Source organism: Pogoniulus pusillus, chromosome 18 (genome assembly GCF_015220805.1).
Source record: "Pogoniulus pusillus isolate bPogPus1 chromosome 18, bPogPus1.pri, whole genome shotgun sequence".
In the NCBI taxonomy this organism is placed as follows: domain Eukaryota; kingdom Metazoa; phylum Chordata; class Aves; order Piciformes; family Lybiidae; genus Pogoniulus; species Pogoniulus pusillus.
The window spans coordinates 22696103-22715317 of NC_087281.1; the positions used below are offsets into that span (position 1 = coordinate 22696103).

General features: G+C 38.8%; 1 protein-coding gene across 4 annotated transcripts in view; it reads left to right on the top strand.

Moving 5' to 3' along the window:
• Nucleotides 1-19215, top strand: part of BIRC6 (baculoviral IAP repeat containing 6) — a 158438-nt gene that overhangs the window by 52932 nt on the left and 86291 nt on the right. For 3 of the 4 annotated variants that reach the window (XM_064158738.1, XM_064158740.1, XM_064158739.1), the window contains exons 24-41: nt 225-412; nt 1028-1342; nt 2123-2222; nt 2671-2885; nt 3072-3280; nt 3630-3976; nt 6099-6318; nt 7521-7654; nt 10187-10324; nt 11097-11224; nt 11822-11953; nt 13803-14018; nt 14371-14554; nt 14897-15052; nt 15359-15492; nt 16523-16676; nt 17358-17474; nt 18362-18516. In XM_064158738.1, coding sequence (XP_064014808.1) covers nt 225-412; nt 1028-1342; nt 2123-2222; nt 2671-2885; nt 3072-3280; nt 3630-3976; nt 6099-6318; nt 7521-7654; nt 10187-10324; nt 11097-11224; nt 11822-11953; nt 13803-14018; nt 14371-14554; nt 14897-15052; nt 15359-15492; nt 16523-16676; nt 17358-17474; nt 18362-18516 — 3242 coding nt within the window. The remainder of the gene's footprint in view (nt 1-224; nt 413-1027; nt 1343-2122; nt 2223-2670; nt 2886-3071; nt 3281-3629; nt 3977-6098; nt 6319-7520; nt 7655-10186; nt 10325-11096; nt 11225-11821; nt 11954-13802; nt 14019-14370; nt 14555-14896; nt 15053-15358; nt 15493-16522; nt 16677-17357; nt 17475-18361; nt 18517-19215) is intronic. The other variant, XM_064158741.1, reaches the window with a different exon arrangement.

Genomic DNA, 19215 nt, shown 5'->3' on the forward strand with positions numbered 1-19215 from the left:
TCTAATGAAAGTGTTGCATGTGTAATGAATATGCACAGTCTGTAAACCATATACTTTGTAATTCAAGGTAGTATTACTTTGTAGCAAGAGCTGGATAAAAGCAGATATTTCTCTTGTTTATACCTTGCTCTTAACAATTAGTAACAAACTTAATTAAAGTGTATTTTATAATCTACATACATGTTTGTTTGGTTTGGTTTTTTTGTTTGTTTGTTTCATGCCAGTGAGTACCTTTGGGGTTACCCCAGCAGTTGGTGGCCTCTCTTCTGGAACGGTTGGGGAAGCCTCGACAGCACTGAGTTCAGCAGCCCAGGTAGCTTTGCAGTCTCTCTCTCATGCAATGGCCTCAGCCGAGCAACAGCTCCAGGTGCTGCAAGAGAAACAGCAGCAGCTTTTGAAGCTTCAGCAACAGGTTGGAGGCTATTTAGCTATTTTTTAATGCTGTCTCTAAACTTCAAAAGCCAAGAAAGTAGTTGTAGAGCTAGTTGCCTTTTTTGTTTTGTTTGTTGTTTGTCCATGGTTTCTTGTTTGTGGTTTTTTTTTCCCTCCATAGCATAATTGAGGAAGGAAAAGCACTGCACTGTGGATCACTCTTTCTAAGCAAAATGCTGAGAGTGTCTTCCATGCTTCTTTGGTCTTTTAGACATTTTTTTTGTGTATTTCAAGGGTGAGTTGGGATTTTGTTAATCAAAATCAAGTCTTAGTATGTGAAGCTTATCAGTCTGGAACTGAAAAGAGCCCACAAGATGAAAAGCACAGTTGTCCCATTGTCAGTGTGAAGCTTGGCTGTGTTGACTCTACTTTGCTGTTCAGTATTTTTATTATTCCAGTTCTTTCATTCCACATGTTTGTCAGCAGTTGAAGTCAGATTGAACAGTTTGGTTTTTTAGCTTATTGTTGAACACCTAAATGCTTATGTTGAAGGAAGCTTAGAGTAATTAAATCTAGTTCTAAATGAAAGCTGTAGTTCTGCTGTGTTCACAAGCAGTATTACCTGTTGCATACACTGCTTTCATTTTCCCCACAGAAAGCTAAGCTGGAAGCAAAACTGCATCAGACAACAGCAGCAGCGGCGGCAGCAGCATCAGCAGTTGGTCCTGTCCACAACTCTGTGCCTTCTAATCCCGTAGCAGCTCCAGGGTTCTTCATCCATCCTTCAGATGTCATCCCACCCACACCAAAAACAACTCCTCTTTTCATGACTCCACCTTTGACTCCACCTAATGAGGCAGTTTCTGCTGTTATTAATGCAGAGCTTGCTCAGCTTTTTCCTGGTTCAGTCATTGATCCCCCAACAGTTAACCTTGCAGCACATAACAAAAATGCAAGCAAGTCTAGAACGGTAAATATTTTGTGTGGTTTTTCTCATAGAAAGATGATCATAGAAGGTGTTGGATTGGACAGGACCTTTAAAGGTTATCTATTCAAACCCCCCTACAGTAGTATAGATATACCCAGCTAGATTAGGTTGCTCAGAGACCCACAAAGCCTGATCTTGAGTGTCTCTAGGGATGGGACCTCCACCACCTCCCTGAGCAACCTTCTTCTAGTGTTCCACCACTCTCACAGTAAAGGATTTCCTCCTGATGTCCAGTCTAAATCTACTCTTCCCTAGTTTAAAACAATTGTCCCTCATCCTATAGGTCTTTGTGAACAATCACTCCTCAGCTTTCTTGTAGGCCCCCATCAGGTAGTGGAAGGTCGTTATTAGGTCTCCACAGAACCTTTGTCTTTGTATGACAGCCCTCTGCTTAATTTTTAAGATGCTGTAAGCCTTATCAAGATCTATTTTGTACTTGAGTGCTAGTAAATGTTTATTTGTATTAGATGTGAAAACAGCATCACTAAATGTAAATCATATGAAAAGACTTATGAAAGAACACTAGAGTTAGAGCAACTCAAATGGTTTCTTTTAATTGGAGCTAGCTTAACTGTATAAGGAATTATTCATCCTTTGACTGTAGTAGTTAATGTATTTTTATGATGTTATCAAAATGATATATCTTTTAATCATAAGAGTTTTCCTTACAGTGTTTTCTAAAGAACATACTACTGTAAATGCATGGATTTTTAGTAACTTCATTTTACTGATTATTTCTTTTCCCCTCCCCCCACTTCTCAGAATCCACTTGGATCCGGTCTTGCTCTTGCAATATCTCATGCTTCACATTTTCTGCAACCTCCACCTCATCAGTCCATTATTATAGAGCGAATGCACTCAGGTAAAAGCAGAATTCCTGATAATAATTTTGATATGTTTTCTATTAAGTGGAATATTTTCCAGAGTCTTAAGTAAGTTGTTTAGCTACAGTCTCACTTGGCTTTCTAAAGAAAAGATATCTTTCAGTTTGAATTTCTGTTGTATCTGAAAGCTTAGGACTTAATGTTGAGTGATGTTTATCACGTTGAAAAATCCCAGGGGCTGGGTGAATATTTTGAGTCTCTGGACAGAGCACCTGTTCTGAAATAGTGCATAACAAGTTGAAGCCAAAATTTTCTTCTCAAAGGGTTAGAAGCTGTGGTGAATGATTCTGAGGTGGGGCAGCTATTTTTAACCTGAAATACATGTCTTTAGAAGAAGATCTAAACAAAGGCTTTGTTGTTTGAGAAGCAACATCTCTTTGATTAACATGCACTGGTGTTTTAGGCAACCCTGTCTTTTTTCCCTAGGAGCAAGAAGATTTGTGACCTTAGATTTTGGAAGGCCGATATTGCTGACAGATGTCTTGATTCCCACCTGTGGAGATTTGGCTTCTTTGTCTATTGACATCTGGACTTTGGGAGAAGAAGTGGATGGAAGGCGACTGGTAGTAGCTACTGACATTAGCACACATTCACTTATTTTACATGACTTGTTGCCACCCCCAGTTTGCAGGTTCATGAAGGTAAAAGGAGATAGACTTCATATCCTTATCTTTTAAACTCATTATCTATGTTAACATGTGATCTTAATTTCCTGTGTTCTCTTCAGGCCACAATTTAGTTGGCTGTAATTTTTTATCAGTTCTTGACTTGGTGTTTGTTTTTGTGTTGGTACATTTGTATTACAGTACAGTTGTGTTCTCTTGCAGATCACTGTTATTGGTCGATATGGCAGCACAAATGCTAGAGCAAAAATTCCACTAGGATTTTATTATGGCCATACCTATATCTTACCTTTTGAAAATGAGCTGAAACTGATGCATGATCCCCTCAGAGGAGAAGGTGAAGCCGCAAATCAGCCAGAAATTGATCAACATTTGGCAATGATGATTGCATTGCAAGAGGACATACAATGCAGGTCAGAATTAAAAGAGGTGTCCATACTGGTTATTGTTAAACTTGAAACACTGGATTGTAATCTTCTAGACTTTTACTATTATTTTTATTTATGTTTTTGCTTCTTCCAGTAGTAGTCTTCAGACAAAAGAAAAGTCTGCCTTTGTTACAGAGTTGGTACAGTGACTATCTCTAGAGCAGCAACAAAGCTTATGCTGTAGTTCTTCTTCCTTTTATTCCCTCCTCCCAAGTATTTGTTTTAATAGTTGATTCAAAATGGACCAGTGGTCATCTTCTGGCAGTGTGACTGTCAAATGCATTGCCATTTGCTGATGTCTATTGACTGGTGTGTTGAAATGTTTCCCTTTTAGGTATAATTTGGCCTGCCATCGGTTAGAAATCCTGCTGCAGAGTATTGACCTGCCACCGCTCAACAGCGCTAACAATGCCCAGTACTTTCTACGAAAGCCAGACAAGGCAGTAGAAGAAGACAGCAGAGTATTTTCTGCTTACCAGGACTGCATTCAGCTACAGCTCCAACTCAACTTGGCTCACCATGCTGTTCAGAGGCTCAAAGTGGCTTTAGGTGCAAGCAGGAAGACACTGAAGGAGCATTCTGATCCAAAAGAGTTGGTACAGATGTCATCCACAGAACAGTTACGCACCATCATTAGATACTTACTGGATACTTTGCTTAGTTTACTACATTCTTCCAATGGTTAGTAATTTTTGAGGGTTTTGTATTTTTTTTACATTAGTGGAAACAGTTTGCTTCTATTTCTTGAACTGGACTTTCCAATTTAGAAAGCTTTTGTTTCTGTTTCTTGAACTGTACTTTCCCATTTAGAAAGCTTTTGTTTCTATTTCTTGAACTGGACTTTCCCATTTAGAAAGCTTTTGTTTCTATTTCTTGAACTGTACTTTCCCATTTAGAAAGCTTTTGTTTCTATTTCTTGAACTGTACTTTCCCATTTAGAAAGGTTTTAAACTATGTTCAGATAGGACTGGAGACCAGTGACAAGTAGTGTCCTTCAGGATCAGTGCTGGGACCAGTGCTGTTTAAATGTCTTTGTCAGCAAAATGGGCAGAGGAATGAAGTGCACCATCATAGAATCAACCAGGTTGGAAGAGACCTCCAAGATCATCCAGTCCAACCTAGCACCCAGCCCTAGCCAGTCAACTAGACCATGGCACTAAGTGACTCATCCAGCCTTTTCTTGCAGATAACACCAAGCTGCGTGGCATAGTCGACTTGCTAGAGGGCAGGGATGCAATCCAGAGGGACAGGCTGGAGAGGTGGCCTCAGGCCAACCTCATGAAATTCAGCAAAGCCAAGTGTAAGGTCCTGCACCTGGGTCGGCACAATCCCAAACAGAAATAGAGACTGGGTGGTGAAAGGCTGGAGAGCAGCCCTGAGGAAAAGGACTTGGGGGTCTGGGTTGATGAAAAGCTCAACATGAGCCAGCAGTGTGCGCACAGCCCAGACAGCAACCGTGTCCTGGGCTGTGTCAAGAGAAATGTGGCCAGCAGGGTAAGGGAGGTGATTCTGTCCCTTTGCCCTCGTCAGACCGCACCTGGAGTACTGTGTATGGTTCTGGAGCTCCCAACACAGGAAGGACTTCAAACTGTTTGAGCAAGTCTCTAGAAGGGCTGTGAAGATGATCAGAGGGGCTGGAGCTCCTCTCCTGTGTGAGGACAGGCTATGGGAGTTGGGGCTTTTCAGCCTGGAGAAGAGAAGGCTTCAAGGAGACTGTAGTGGCCTTCTAGTGTCTGGAGGGGACCTACAAGAAAGCTGGGGAGGGACTATTTACACGGTCTTGTAGTGACAGAATGAGGAGTAATGGGTTTAAACTGGAAAGGGGGAGATTTACAGTAGATGTTAGGGAAGTTCTTTACAGTGAGATTGATGAAGCACTGGAATAGGTTGCCCAGGGAGGTTGTGGATGCTCCCTCTCTAGAGGTGTTCATGGCTAGGTTGGATGAAGCCTTGAGCAACCTGTTCTAGTGGGAGGTGTCCCTGCCTATGGCAGGGGGTTGGAACTGGATAATCTGAGGTCCCTTCCAACCTAAACTGTTCTATGTTTTATTATGGTTTCAGTAGCTGGTTTCATACAATGCAGAGTTCTGCCAGTGACACCAAGCTGGCCTAACTGATTCCTGCTCCTGAAAAGGGTAGGAGAGGGTGTTGAGGTCTTTCTCCCTTTCCCATAGTCCTGGCTGCATGTTATTTTGTTGAGGTAGTTGTCTGTTCCTTCTGTATGGTGATTAGTTTTGCTGAAGTAACAAAGGACTGCTCAGGCAGGGTATTCATGTTGTCGTAGGTAGATTTAGGTTGTAGAAGCATCTGTGAACATCAAAGCCTATGTAACCCTGAGGATGGATTAGGCAATTAGAAGTGGGGAAGTGTAGCAGAAGTTGCTTTGATGGAGGGAGGGAAGTCATAGAACCAGTATACCTACTCAATTAAAAATTTTAGTACTCAGTAAGGATTTTTGTTTTCTGAATTTGCCATTAAAACTGCCTGTCCTGTAAATTCATCTACCAGTTTGTGCTTAACTGTAACCAGTTTGTGCTTAACTGTAACCATGGCTTAGTTCTGTTTTGTGCAGATCCCATGGAAATATTTGCATTGATGTGAAACTGATTTGGTTTTGACCAAATGGCCTGGTGTTTATGGGCTGCCTGGAAATGGGTTACATTTCCTTACATGTTCCTTCCACCTTGTGCCAATTAGTCTAATCATCCTAACTTTTAGAACTTACTTTCAAGGCATTATCTTCTTATTGCTTTCAAGGCAGTATCTTCTTAAACATAGCTGCTTTTTTCTCTTTTCTTCAAAGGGCATTCTGTTCCTGTGGTTCTGCAAAGTACTTTTCATGCTCAGGCTTGTGAAGAATTATTTAAACACCTGTGTATCAGTGGAACCCCAAAAATACGACTGCACACTGGCCTTCTGCTTGTTCAGCTCTGTGGAGGCGAGAGATGGTGGGGTCAGTTTCTCTCAAATGTACTGCAGGAATTATACAATTCAGAGCAACTTCTCATATTCCCCCAAGACAGGTAAGTAATAAGTCTTGCTGATACCTGTGTATTGCTTAAATATTTCCACTATTCATAACTTAACAATGGAATTGACAACATGGGACTGAAGAATACTGACACATCTATTCTGTTGATTTAAGAGTAATCCCAAAAAAGCACTGCCAATGATGACTGATTGCACTTATTTACTGCACACGTTTGGTGCTTGCACAATAAATTGCTGTATTCTAATAGTAATCTTCACATACTGCTCCTCACTGCCAAAAATGGCCTTCTCCACAATAAATTGTTGTATTCTCATACTTAGTGATCTTCACATACGTAACAGGACTGCTTCCTCACTGTCAAAAATTGCCTTCTCCACAATAGATTGCTGTATTCTCTTACTTAGTGACTTCACATACCTAACAGGACTGCTCCTCACTGTCAAAAATTGCCTTCTCCACAACAGATTGCTGTATTCTCTTACTTAGTGACTTCACATACCTAACAGGACTGCTCCTCACTGTCAAAAATTGCCTTCTCCACAACAGATTGCTGTGTTCTCTTACTTAGTGACTTCACATACCTAACAGGAGGACTGTCAGAAATTGCCTTCTCCTTTATCAAGTTTAAACATGCTCTCATCATACTGCTGCTCTGCTAGCACTTTGGGAAGTAGAACTGAGACAAAAGCCACACTACTAGCATTTAATACACAAAATAAGAGAAGATAAATGTTGAGTTCAGTGTTGGATGTTAGATGTGTTTGTTATATAACTGATTAAACTCTTGGATATTCTAAATATTAGCATTTTATTTTAATCAAACATATTTACTGTTCTGTGGCTTTCTGCCTTCTTTGGATAGCAACATTTACATTTTTGCAATTCTTCAAAAGTTAATTCCAATTCTATGGGAATACATAGAATTAATTCTCTATTCTTGCTGTTCAGTGTGTCATACATAACAGGAAATAAAGTGGGTGAGATCTTGTTTCAGATGATAGGTTTGGAATGCCTGGCTGGCCTTTTGAAGGGGAGATAGAAAATGTGCACTCTGAAATACTGCATCATCGTTGCAACACCAGAAGTTGAAACCAGTTCACTTGCTGGGCCACAGCAGCAATATCCTTGTGCCTCAAATTAAAGCCTAGGGGACTGTTGTTCTGTAAGGGGTTTTCAGATTATTACTGGACCTGAAAAAGAAATAAATCCTAAATATGTAAATTTTGTTTTTAGGGTCTTCATGTTGCTTTCTTGCATTGGCCAAAGATCACTTAGCAACAGTGGTGTTTTGGAAAGTCTACTTAATCTCCTGGATAACCTGCTGTCACCGCTGCAACCTCATTTACCTGTGCACAGAAGAACTGAAGGTAGCTTTCTGATTTGGGAAAATATATTTTCATATTCATTATAAGATAGTAAACTTAGAGACTAGCTCACAATTTTTGGTGTATTGAAAGAAGAAATTGTTTACTATATTTCCAAAATATAGCTGTCATTTAAAATTGCTGAAACTTCTTGTTCTTTAGGTTCTAAAAGAGATTTCTCCACCCCCACTCCTCCTCCCTCTGTTTAAACCTGAGCAAAATCTATTTGATTGTTTTTCACTCATCTAGGCAGCTTTAAAGTTTTAACAGAGTGGGGGGAACATCCAGTGTGTAGACAGACATCTTTAGTGGCTCTGACTCCAGTGTACATAGCATTTTGGAAGGAAGTGCCCCTTTTTTCTCAGGAGATCCTTTCTAAGTTTTGAGTTTTTGAAGTGAAATGTGGTTATGACGGCAAGTTTCTTAGGTATCTTTGCATGGTTTTGCCAAACTACATGGTGGGGTTGTTTTTTTGTAATCACAAGGAACTTACATTTTTTTTTAACCTAAAAAGCACTGAAATTCTTCCAACATGATTTTCTTTGAGTGTTTTCTTGACAACTTTAAATATGAAGGAAATGCTCACCTTTGGAAGCATGGAACCCTAGGCTACTTTTGTGTAACGTCCATGTAGCAGAACATTGTAGATGATGCATTTTTAAATTCTCAGCATTGTGAAGTTGATACATGCCAGATGAGACTGTCCTTACTTTTTACCCTGCCTTTTGATGTAAAAAAGCCTACAGCTGGTGGCAGAAGCTGCCCTATTGCTTCCCATTGGTCTACCGTGTACTTTCTCTGTCGTGGCCATATCCTGCTGTAGTCTCTAACTAGTTTGAGGCAAACCCAAGCTTACATCTCCTCTACCTCTGTTTGCACTCTCCCCACAGCTGCCAATTCCTTTCATAGCTCTTGCCTTACTAGTTGTCCTCACGGAGGACTTTAGGAAGCAGAAGTAACTGATACTTCAGAGCTTTATTTGCTGGTCTTCCAGCTTCCTTCCTCCTGGACAGTACAGGTGAGTACTAGGGCAGTATGTGTGGTGGAAGCATCAGGTACAGCAGAAGAAATTCCTATTTGAGAACTATCACACATAACTAAGGGTCGAAGGGGTGAAAACTTACTGGGTAAAAAGTCAGAAAACAGTGGACAATCAGAACAACAGGTGAGTGTTCTGGGTAGAAAGAAGTTGTCAACTTGAAGACTGAGGGAGCATAAAAGCAATAACCAGAAGACACTTGCAGGGAGAGAGAGAAGCTGAAACTCTTCATTTAAGAGGTAAAAGGAAAAGAAGTACACTTATTTATCAGATGTGAGAGGAGGAGTATACTTCACTCTGCAACAGACTCCTTTTTCTTTTTTGTTTTTACTGTGTCAAGCAAAAAGATGAGTAGAGTTCTCCAGAGCTACTCATCTATTCTTGCAATTTAGTCTGCAGTTCCTGTTCAGGTCCTGTTACAGGGAGGCCTCCTTTACCTGCTTAGCTGTGAGCAGTGTTCTGCTGGTATGGACAGAAAAGTGGAGTTAACAGTCAGGGCCTGCGTCTCCCATTCCCTGGGTTAGCAGCAGTTATATGTGATCTTAGGTGGGTCTGTGCCTTGGACAGGTCTCTGCCATAGTTTTCCTGTTTCATCTGTAATTAATAATAGTTGGTGTTAGTTAAATAATTTTTAAGATGAGAACATAAAAAGTGTAGAGTAGTTAAATTTGGCTCAGCAGAGTGTGTAGATAAGAAAATGTGCTTGTAATCTCTAGTACTAAGGAGTTTGCTGTATGAAAAAGTATGCCACTTGCACAATGGCTGTCCTTAAATGGTCATTAATTGTAGGTTTCTGGTCTTTATTGAGCACTGCTGAGTTCACTTTAGAACTGCTCATTTAGATTCGTTTATGCACACAGAAAATGGTTCTTTCATGGTGTATAATGTGGTTTCTTTTCCCTTCTACCTGTACAAAAATGTGTGAGACTGAAATAGGCAATAGCCAGTCATTAGAGCCACCTGCATGGTTTATCCGATGGGAACTCTTGGCTTTCCTGCATCTTATTCAAATGGATATGTGAAAATGCACTAATAAAAGTATAAAAATGAAGGTATTCTGCTGGAGCCCCTACTGCTGAAGATATCTCACACTCTAGAATTTGAGATATCAAATTCCTGTGCTTAAATGCGAGCATCTCTCATTTTGCATTTGGTATTTAGGAAATAAAGACAGTGTGGCGGGAGGGGTTAAAATGTGCTTCATTTTCAGCTTCAAAAATAGAGATTAAGCTTTTACTTCTGACTTCACCAGACTGAAAGAACTGTGACATTTTCTCTTGCACCTGAATACTATGCTGAATGTTTGGGTTTCGTTTCTTATTTATGAGTGCTCAGATTTTTGTCCTTGTTTTGTAACAAAGCCAACAACAACAGAAAAAATGGAACCTTTGTGGCCAGTGAAATGTGTACCAACTAATGCTGTTTGTGATATCTTAAAAACTAATCTGTTCTAGCTTCAAAACCTTATTAAGATGCTTTAAATATATTTTTTGAAGGAGTTTTAGACATCCCCATGATCAGCTGGGTTGTAATGCTGGTGTCCAGACTACTGGATTATGTAGCTACTGTTGAAGATGAAGCAGCCACAGCCAAGAAACCTCTGAATGGGAAAGAAAGGGAACGATTTTTGACAGGTGTGTGACAGTTACTAATAAAACTTGCTTCTGTGGGTGTGGGTTTGGGAGCCATTCAGATGTTTAAAATATATTTTCAATTCACTTGGAAAATTAGATTTTTAAAGCAGATGGTGTGATCATTTCATTTGCACTGCCACCTGCTTCCTTAAGTTGTTTGGACAGGGCCGGATGCTAGGTTGGACTGGATGATCTTGGAGGTCTCTTCCAACCTGCTTGATTCTATGATTAGGATTCTAAGTCCCCTTCTCTTTAGAAATGTAACTTTTCATTTTTTTTAGGTGGAGACTACAGGATGGATTTCAGTTTGTGAAATGTCTATACATTATGCCATGAGTGGCACCTTAAAATTGAGAATTCCCCCCAGTTGAGACAGTGTATTGTGAGGAAGTGTAGCAGTAGAACTTTTGTTGTAATTTTGTCAGGTTATTTTTACTGTTGAAGTTGATTAGTTGTGGTTTTCTTTGAACATCTTTATAGAAAATGAAAACTGTAAAGCTTTTGTGATAGGGAAGCTGTTCAGACATGTTTAGTTAGGATAGCCATGTTTAAATAAAAAGAAGGAAAATAAGGTGGTACCATTTCTATTTAAAATTACCCAGAAATTACCACCTGCAATGGTGATGGATGTGTAACACTAAAAGTTAGATTTTGCTCCTGGATTCAGTGTATGGAGATGCTAACTGCTGCTGCAACAGAAGTGCTTTTCTCTGGAGTTAAATGACATTTAATAAAGTGAATTAATGTCTTCTTTTCTTTTCTTTTCCATTAGGAAACCAGTGGAGTTTTATAAATAATAGCCTTCACACTCAGAGTCTGAGCAGATCTACCAAAGGCAACAGTAGCCTAGATAGACTGTATTCTCGAAAGATCAGAAAACAGCTTGTGCATCATAAACAGGTGACTTCAAGCACAGTAGTGGCTGTTTTCACAGAGTGTTTCTCTTATTGTATGTCTCATTTCTTGGAAGAACAGCTTTGGCCTTGGACTCATTCAGCCTTGCTTTTGCATAGATCTGGTCTGTACCTAAAGGCTGCCTAACTTCTTTGACATTCGTCTCAAACCATGGGGCATGGGATCTGCTGGAATAACTGATGTTGGAGTGACCTGTGGCACTCTGTGTCCCTCATTGCATAACAAATCTAATTTACTTTCTAGATAAATCTGGATACACCTGAGTGCAAAAATCAAAGCAGTGATTAAAAACTTCTCATTCTTAAGCCACAAAACTTCAGTTTTTAAATGCAACCATGCAGGTTTTATGACCCTGGGCATGTGTGCTTGAGCTTCTTTAAAACTACTGATTCTTCTTAAACTTAATCTACTCTGGGTCTGCTAGTTGCCCCTCCTGGTGTCTTAATTAAAATTGTATATATACTATATTTTGAAAGCCCAAGTTACAATTTGAACTGAAGATTACTATCATATGAACATACTGATCCTTTTAACATCTTATTGCTTAAATTTTCATTTTTTCCTATTAACATTTTCTTTTAGCAACTTAACTTATTAAAAGCAAAGCAGAAGGCTTTGGTGGAACAGATGGAAAAAGAGAAAATACAAAGCAACAAAGGATCATCATACAAACTTTTAGTAGAACAGGCAAAACTAAAGCAGGCTACTTCAAAGGTATGATGCTCTGAAACTGTGACTGACTTCTTGTCCTTTGTGTGAAAAGATCTGTTCCTGCAGTCATTTTTGTCCTACACTGACCTTACTTTAAAAAGTAATTTCATCATGGCTGCTATCAAGTATATTCTGATGCTGAAAACAGCAGCCATCTGGAAACTTCTTGCACTGTGAAAAATAGGTTGTCCTTCTACAGGAGATTTCTAGGTAGCCAGGAACAGAATCACCAATGATGTTGTAGCTTTCAGAATGCCAGTCATATCTTTACACTTTGGATAGTAGATACCAATTGAAATGTGAGGTACTTTATCTGACCATCTTTTATGCAGGATGAGTAACCAGAAATTATGTCAACGACTATCTCCCCAAGCTAAGACTTTTGAGAATGTATCCTGAGCTTTCTCAGAAGCTTTTTAACTTCTTGGAAGCACTTACAATGTATGTTGTGGCACTGTGTAGTGAGCCACAGATACTGACAGTGGATGTGGTAGTTGGAGAATAACTTTGATTATGAGATGAGATCTGAAATTGAGGGGTTTCTGGAGATGGCAACATGCCCTTTGCAGAGAACACAAAAAATGTGTGAATCTTTCTAGCTGCCAAACTTCTGTATCTCTTTACATATTTACTCTTCACTTCCAGAAGATCTAATATCTGTTATGATGATTGAAAGTAGGCCTCTGGCAAGGACCTTGGACCTTAGAGGCAATCTGAAGGGAAATCTGATTTCACAATTACTACCAGCAATAACAAACAAAACCACCTTCAACCAAAATTGAAATACTAGCATAAAAATAAAGCCCAAAGTTTTCACTAACTGCTTGTCATGAGCTGTTCTTTTTGCACTATCTTCTGCATCATTCCAACAAGTTATATCAAGGGGACTATTCCACCGCTGGCCCTCTCAAGGCGTATCTAAATGTGCCACTAGCAACAAATATGCTGTCCAGCTATTTAAGTTTCACTTTATAGCAGCCATATTGCATCCAAAAAAGCATGTTGAACTAAATTTTCCCTAACCTCTAGTTGTGATGTTACTGTACATTTAATAGTTGCATTTCATGCGGTTCTTACTACTCTGCATACTAATCACTTTCAATTATGACAAGTTGTGAGTAACTTAAAGGTACTGCATTTAGAAGGAAGCTGAAACAGTTGAGTTTATTAAATCATACAGTCACAGAATGGTTTGGGCTGCAAAGGACCTTGGTTTTTTCTCTGTTCTATTTCAGTAGACTACAGCGAGATTTTAAGAGATGTTTGTGTTATGTAATGGTAGGTTTCTTGTATAGCTGGTACAATAAACTGAACAGGTACATGTATGTATGTGGAAGCTGGGAGCATTAATAAAAGAACTATCTACCCACTGTATTTTTAGACTGCCAAAAAGGTTGTAGTAGAGCTCTGACCAATTGTCAGACTGGTTCAGTTTATGGTGACTAATGGGCACTTCGTACCCTGAGAAGTATTAAAGAAGCTAGAAACTACTGATGATTTATTTACTATGAAGAAACAAAAAGTCATCATTCTTGTAAGGGTGCTTTTTGTATGCAGTTTGCTTTGTGGTAACTGTAGCTTTATATACACCTATGGAAAGAAACTTCTAAAATAGATATTCTCAATATATTTTCTGGCAAATATGAAGGCTTAATAGACACTCGTGCTGCCAAAGCAAATTTCTGTCAAACCCTGAATTCCATTCCATTCCAGGCTCTCATATATTCTTAGGCTTTTTTTTCCCCTTAAGTTTTACAGTAATTCTCTTAGCTGCCTCTGATTTTCACTGTGAAAAGATTTAGAGATTAGTTTTTAAATGTCACTGTGTTTGTTTCAAATCTGATTTCTGCAGCACTTCAAGGATTTAATCCGATTGCGTCGGACTGCAGAGTGGCCTCGCTCTACTTTAGATACGGAAGTATCAGCAACAAAGGAAACTCCAGAAATTGAGCCACTTCCATTTACACTGGCACATGAACGTTGTATTTCTGTTGTGCAGAAGCTGGCACTCTTTCTCCTGTCCATGGACTTTACTTGTCATGCAGATTTGCTTCTATTTGTTTGTAAGGTAAACAAATACAGAACATTACTCTGTAGTTGCAATGCAGCATATGGTAAATGAGCTTTCCATGACTGCTTTTTTTGATGGCTTGATAATAAAAATCAGCTGCAACAGGAAAATTTCCACTAATTTCTGGTGAGGTAGTTTTTCTGATTGTCACCTTTCGTGTAACTTAGGATTGGTGTCTTCAAAACTGAGCAGAAAAAATAACTTTAAAATGTTTTTTTTCCATGTAATTGCATTTGTAAAATTCTGAAATCTAAGCTAGTGTGCCTGATTTACTTGGAAGCAAAATCCAATAGTCATAGGAATTAAAACTATCAGATATTATAATCTTGCCTTGTGTTTTTTCTGGTAGGTTCTTGCTAGAATTGCAAATGCTACAAGACCAACAATTCATTTATGTGAGATTGTGAATGAGACTCAGCTGGAAAGATTATTGCTGCTGCTTGTTGGAACTGACTTTAACAGAGGAGACATCTCCTGGGGAGGAGCGTGGGCTCAGTATTCTCTGACTTGTATGCTGCAGGATATTCTAGCAGGTTTGTTTTCGTATTTCTCAGACTGTGTGTTTTACTCAAATCTTTCTTCCTTTAATATTTTAGGGGTTTTACTACTATGTAGAATCCACTGACAGTGTGAAGACTGGGGAGAAAATCATACCGTTGAGAATAGTGTGTGGAAAATGCAAGATGGATTTGCAGTTTGCAGTCACTCCTAAAAAGTTACTTGAAAATTACTCAGAACTGTTCCTCTTGAAACAGTAGCCCATAGAGAATTCAGTTAGATGAGGAAAAACAAAACAGGTGGCCTAAACACTAGGATATTTGTTTTTAACTGGAATAAAGCTTGAAATAGCCTTGTCTATTTGATCTAATTTGTAGGAGAGCTGTTGGCACCTATGGCTGCTGAAGCTATGGAAGAAACTGCTTTGGGGGAAGATGCTGGAGCTTCGGCTGGGGATTCTGATGATTCTCTCCAGCAGTCCACAGTTCAGTTAGTGGAAACAATAGATGAGCCTTTGACACATGACATCACAGGTAAATATTGACCTACATATGTGTACTGCAAAATGCTTTTAAAATGTTGCTGTTACTTTGTCCATCAAAATAGCAGTAAAGGATTTTTGGTGATAGAATAACCACTTTCTGAAACTGTAGGCAGTCTATATCAATAATTCTTCAACTCAACTTTACATCCAGTCATTAAAAAATTCCCTTTTTCAAAGGCAATTTGGCTGCATTCATTAACTAACTTCATTATAAGCTGTAATATTAAAAGCATTAAAGTTAGCCATGTTTTATAATTTGTACTTGTGATAGTACTATTCTGTTAATCATTCAAAGGTGCTCCACCTCTATCATCTTTGGAAAAAGATAAGGACATTGACCTTGAATTATTGCAAGACCTGATGGAAGTTGATATTGATCCTTTGGATATTGATTTGGAAAAAGATCCACTTGCAGCCAAAGTCTTCAAGGTATGACACACCAGTGTTTTCAGGAGAGCTTTACCTGTGAAATAGTAAAATCTTTTCTATTCTGCACGTTGACAATTAGTGGAATTCGGTGTCTTAGGCGTGATTTTTAGCATAAAGGTTCAATGTGGAGTGACAGAAAAGAATGTGAAGTTTGTGTTTGCATCTCAGATGTATTCATACCTCAGTTGATCATAAATAGTTTACTTTTGCATGACTCAGAACAAGAGGTTCTGAGTTTACTCATGCTTTTGACAATGTTAAAGGCAACAAAAGGACATCTGGCCTCCTAAGGTGATAGATGGAGCTGGGGACCAGTGTAGTCCCCCTGTAATCCAGGGGGAAGGAGTAAGGGACCTGCTGAGCCACTTGGATCCTCACAAGTCTGATTACCTGATTGGGTGTCCTCTAAAAGACAACCAGAAAACCACTTCTTTCTTAACCCTCCTTAAGGTTTCTATCTGTAAGAGGGCAGTTGATACTGGATCTTGCCATTAAAAGGACAGGCATGCACAAATTGCCTTCATACAGCCTTGCACTACTTTTTCTTATGATCCATATAATTTCTTAATGTCTTAAAGATTTTTGAGTACCAATTACTCAACTTTTGCAGAACCCAATACAAATAACTTCTGAGCCTCACTAAATCTTCAAGCTACTTTAATAGGACAGTTAATAATACAGTACTCTGTTTTAATTAATAACTTCCCTGAAATGTGTGATACTCCACTTCCAAATTTACAGTATGGTACACAATGTGTGAATTCAAACTGATGATAACCTTTTCAGACTGACTTCTTGTAGTTTGCTGCAAAGAATCATTGCTGGATTTTGACAGTCTTAAGGATTCAGTGGTTTATACTGCAATAGAAATGGAAATAATTTTCTGAAGCTTTTGGATCCAGTCTTCTGCTTTTGTTTTATTCTAACTTCAACATTTATTATTAGTCATCACAAATTCTTATTTTATAGTTGGACAGTCTAAAAAGTTTCTGTTAATTTTTATTCTCTTGTTTTGGTTTTTTTTTTCAAGCCCATAAGCAGCACCTGGTATGATTACTGGGGTGCTGATTATGGTACCTATAATTACAACCCTTACATCGGAGGAGTTGGAATTCCAGTTGCAAAGCCACCAGTAACTACAGAGAAAAATGGATCACAAACTGTGAGCGTATCAGTCTCTCAAGGTAAGCAATTAATTGCAGGTCTGCTTAGGGCCTCTTTGCTGTGGCATTCTGTTAGACAACTTCATATGCTGTTTTCACAATATCAACATGTATTAAGGGGAAACTGAATTTTCTAAACACCATAGTTTTTCTTTAGTAAACAAGAGAATGTTATGTGAAGTTTAAAACAGCTTAACGGAGCATAAAATCTTAGTTTTCATCATTTTTTTTAACATGCACTTACAGACACTTTCAAATCATTTCTGTTTTGTCAGTACATATTTAAAGCTTTTTTTCCTAGTTGACTGATAATTTGCCTTACCCTAAAGAATGAGTTGAGTTTGAAGGAGTACTCCTAGGGTGATAGATCTTTCCCCTGATTCTTGTCTAGCAGCCTTAATTGAAGCAGGCTTAAACATACAGATTTAGTCATGTGTGCTATTAAAAGGACTGGGGAAAAAAGTGCATTTTTAACAGAAATGTGCTATTTTATTAATCATATATTTGGTGCCTGTAAGAATCTTGTGTTCATTTCAGGGTATGTTTCTACATTCTGCTTCTGTCTTATATAAAGGTGAAAATTCCTGTTAGATACTGAGAATTTTTTCAGCCTCTGTGGTGTGTACCTCTATTGCTTGCACAGAAAGTTCGAGTAACTATATGTCTTTAATTCAGTTTTACCCTGTTTGTTGCCTTGTGTAGCCTTGGATGCACGTCTGGAAGTTGGACTTGAACAGCAGGCTGAGCTGATGCTGAAAATGATGTCCACCCTGGAGGCTGATTCCATTCTACAAGCATTAACAAACACGTCTCCTACATGTAACTACATGTTGTCAAATCATTCTCTTCACATATTGACCATGATGCTCTTGAAATTTGTACTAATTTTATTTTGCTTAGAAGCAGTTGTTTTGCTGAGTTTTCTTGTTTGGGCAAGTTTTAAGGCCACTTCTTCAGTCAGGCATTTTAGTTGTGTGTATAAATACACTGAAGACATTTTGCAGAAGTGGTTAAATATGCAGGATTTCTTTTACAGTGCATTTTCCTACAGCTGAGAAACTGTTTCAGTTTCAGATGTAGGTACAGATTTCTTGGCTTTGTGTAGCTTCATTCTTTTGTTCATTGTGAAAGTTTAGCTGTTTCAGAGCTGCTTTGCATTTGACAGTTTCATCTGCAAGTCAACATTTTTTAATACAGTTTCAAACTCAGCTGTTCAGTGAGCTTTATATTCCAAAAAGCACTCATGATGCCAGTTTACTTCTGATCATACTTTCAGTGAGTTGTCTTAGTATACATCAGTCATGAGCTGAATATATTTCATGTTGGCATCCTCAGCTCTCATTCTCTGGAACCATATTACTGACTGCAATAGTTTTAGCATAACACATGAAAGAAGTATTCCAGTTGTTTGTGCTATCAGGACACTCCTATAGTACATGTTCAGCAAGAACTGTGAAAATGTGCTTGCATGAACTCACCTTTCCTAAATTGCAGTGGCAGTGGCAATGTCCAGTGTTGAAGGATACCTTTGGCAGTCAGTAGTCCAACTCAGCTAACGCTATGTTGAAGATGTTCCTGTGAATTATAAGTGTCCTCCTCTTAAGTAGACACTGCAAGGAAATAAATGTGACATTATTTTTTGCAACTTGTGCAAAATAATTTATGGGAGGAATGGTCCTTTTTGGTTGTTTGTTTGGTTTTTTTAGTAACCCAGTCTCCTAGCGGAACAGATGATTCGTTGCTAAGAGGATTACACGCTGCTAACCAAAACGCCCAGCTGATGGTACAATTGTCATCTATACCCATGCTGAGTACATGCTTCAACAAACTTTTCTCTATGCTGCAAGTCCACCATGTTCAGGTATACAGTTAGGAAGTTCAAAATGTTTTAATGGTATTTGTCTCTAAACTTTAAAGCTATTTTCCTGTGCATCTTACTACTTGGCATACTAGTAAGCCATTCTTTTGTGCACTTTATTGGTTCTGATGCTGTCGTGGGCAGTAGTGCCAGTAATGTAATAGACAAGCTGCTGAAGGCTTTTACCAGACAGGACATTTCTTGTTGCACTGAAAAAGTGTGTATACATTTTCATATTTAAAAACAAGTTTGTAGGTTCACTGAAAGATAATCGATAGCTTATTAATAATGAGCGTTACTAAGTGTGCAGCCCTCATTGGTGGATGTTTTTGAAACATCTGGATAACCCCCCAACAACTCACTCTAGCATCTTCTGTAGCACTTCACTTTGAGTAGAAGACTGAAGTGCATAACCTCCAGAGCTCCTTTCCAACCTGTGTTATCCTTTTGTCTTAAGTGCTAAAAACAAAGTCATGCTTTTGGAAAAGTCTCTGGTTTAGCAGCAGATCCCTTGGTGCATACAAAGGAGTGCCATGCATGCTTTGTGTGAGTGATCAGCTACCTGCCTCTCTGTTAACATTTCAGTTGGGTAACTGACTCCATCCTGGGATTGTTCTCTAAATATTTAAAATAAAATTTGTGCTTCTCTAGAATATCTAAATAATTGATTTCCTCAAGGGAGTTATTCAGAGTGAGCCTCAG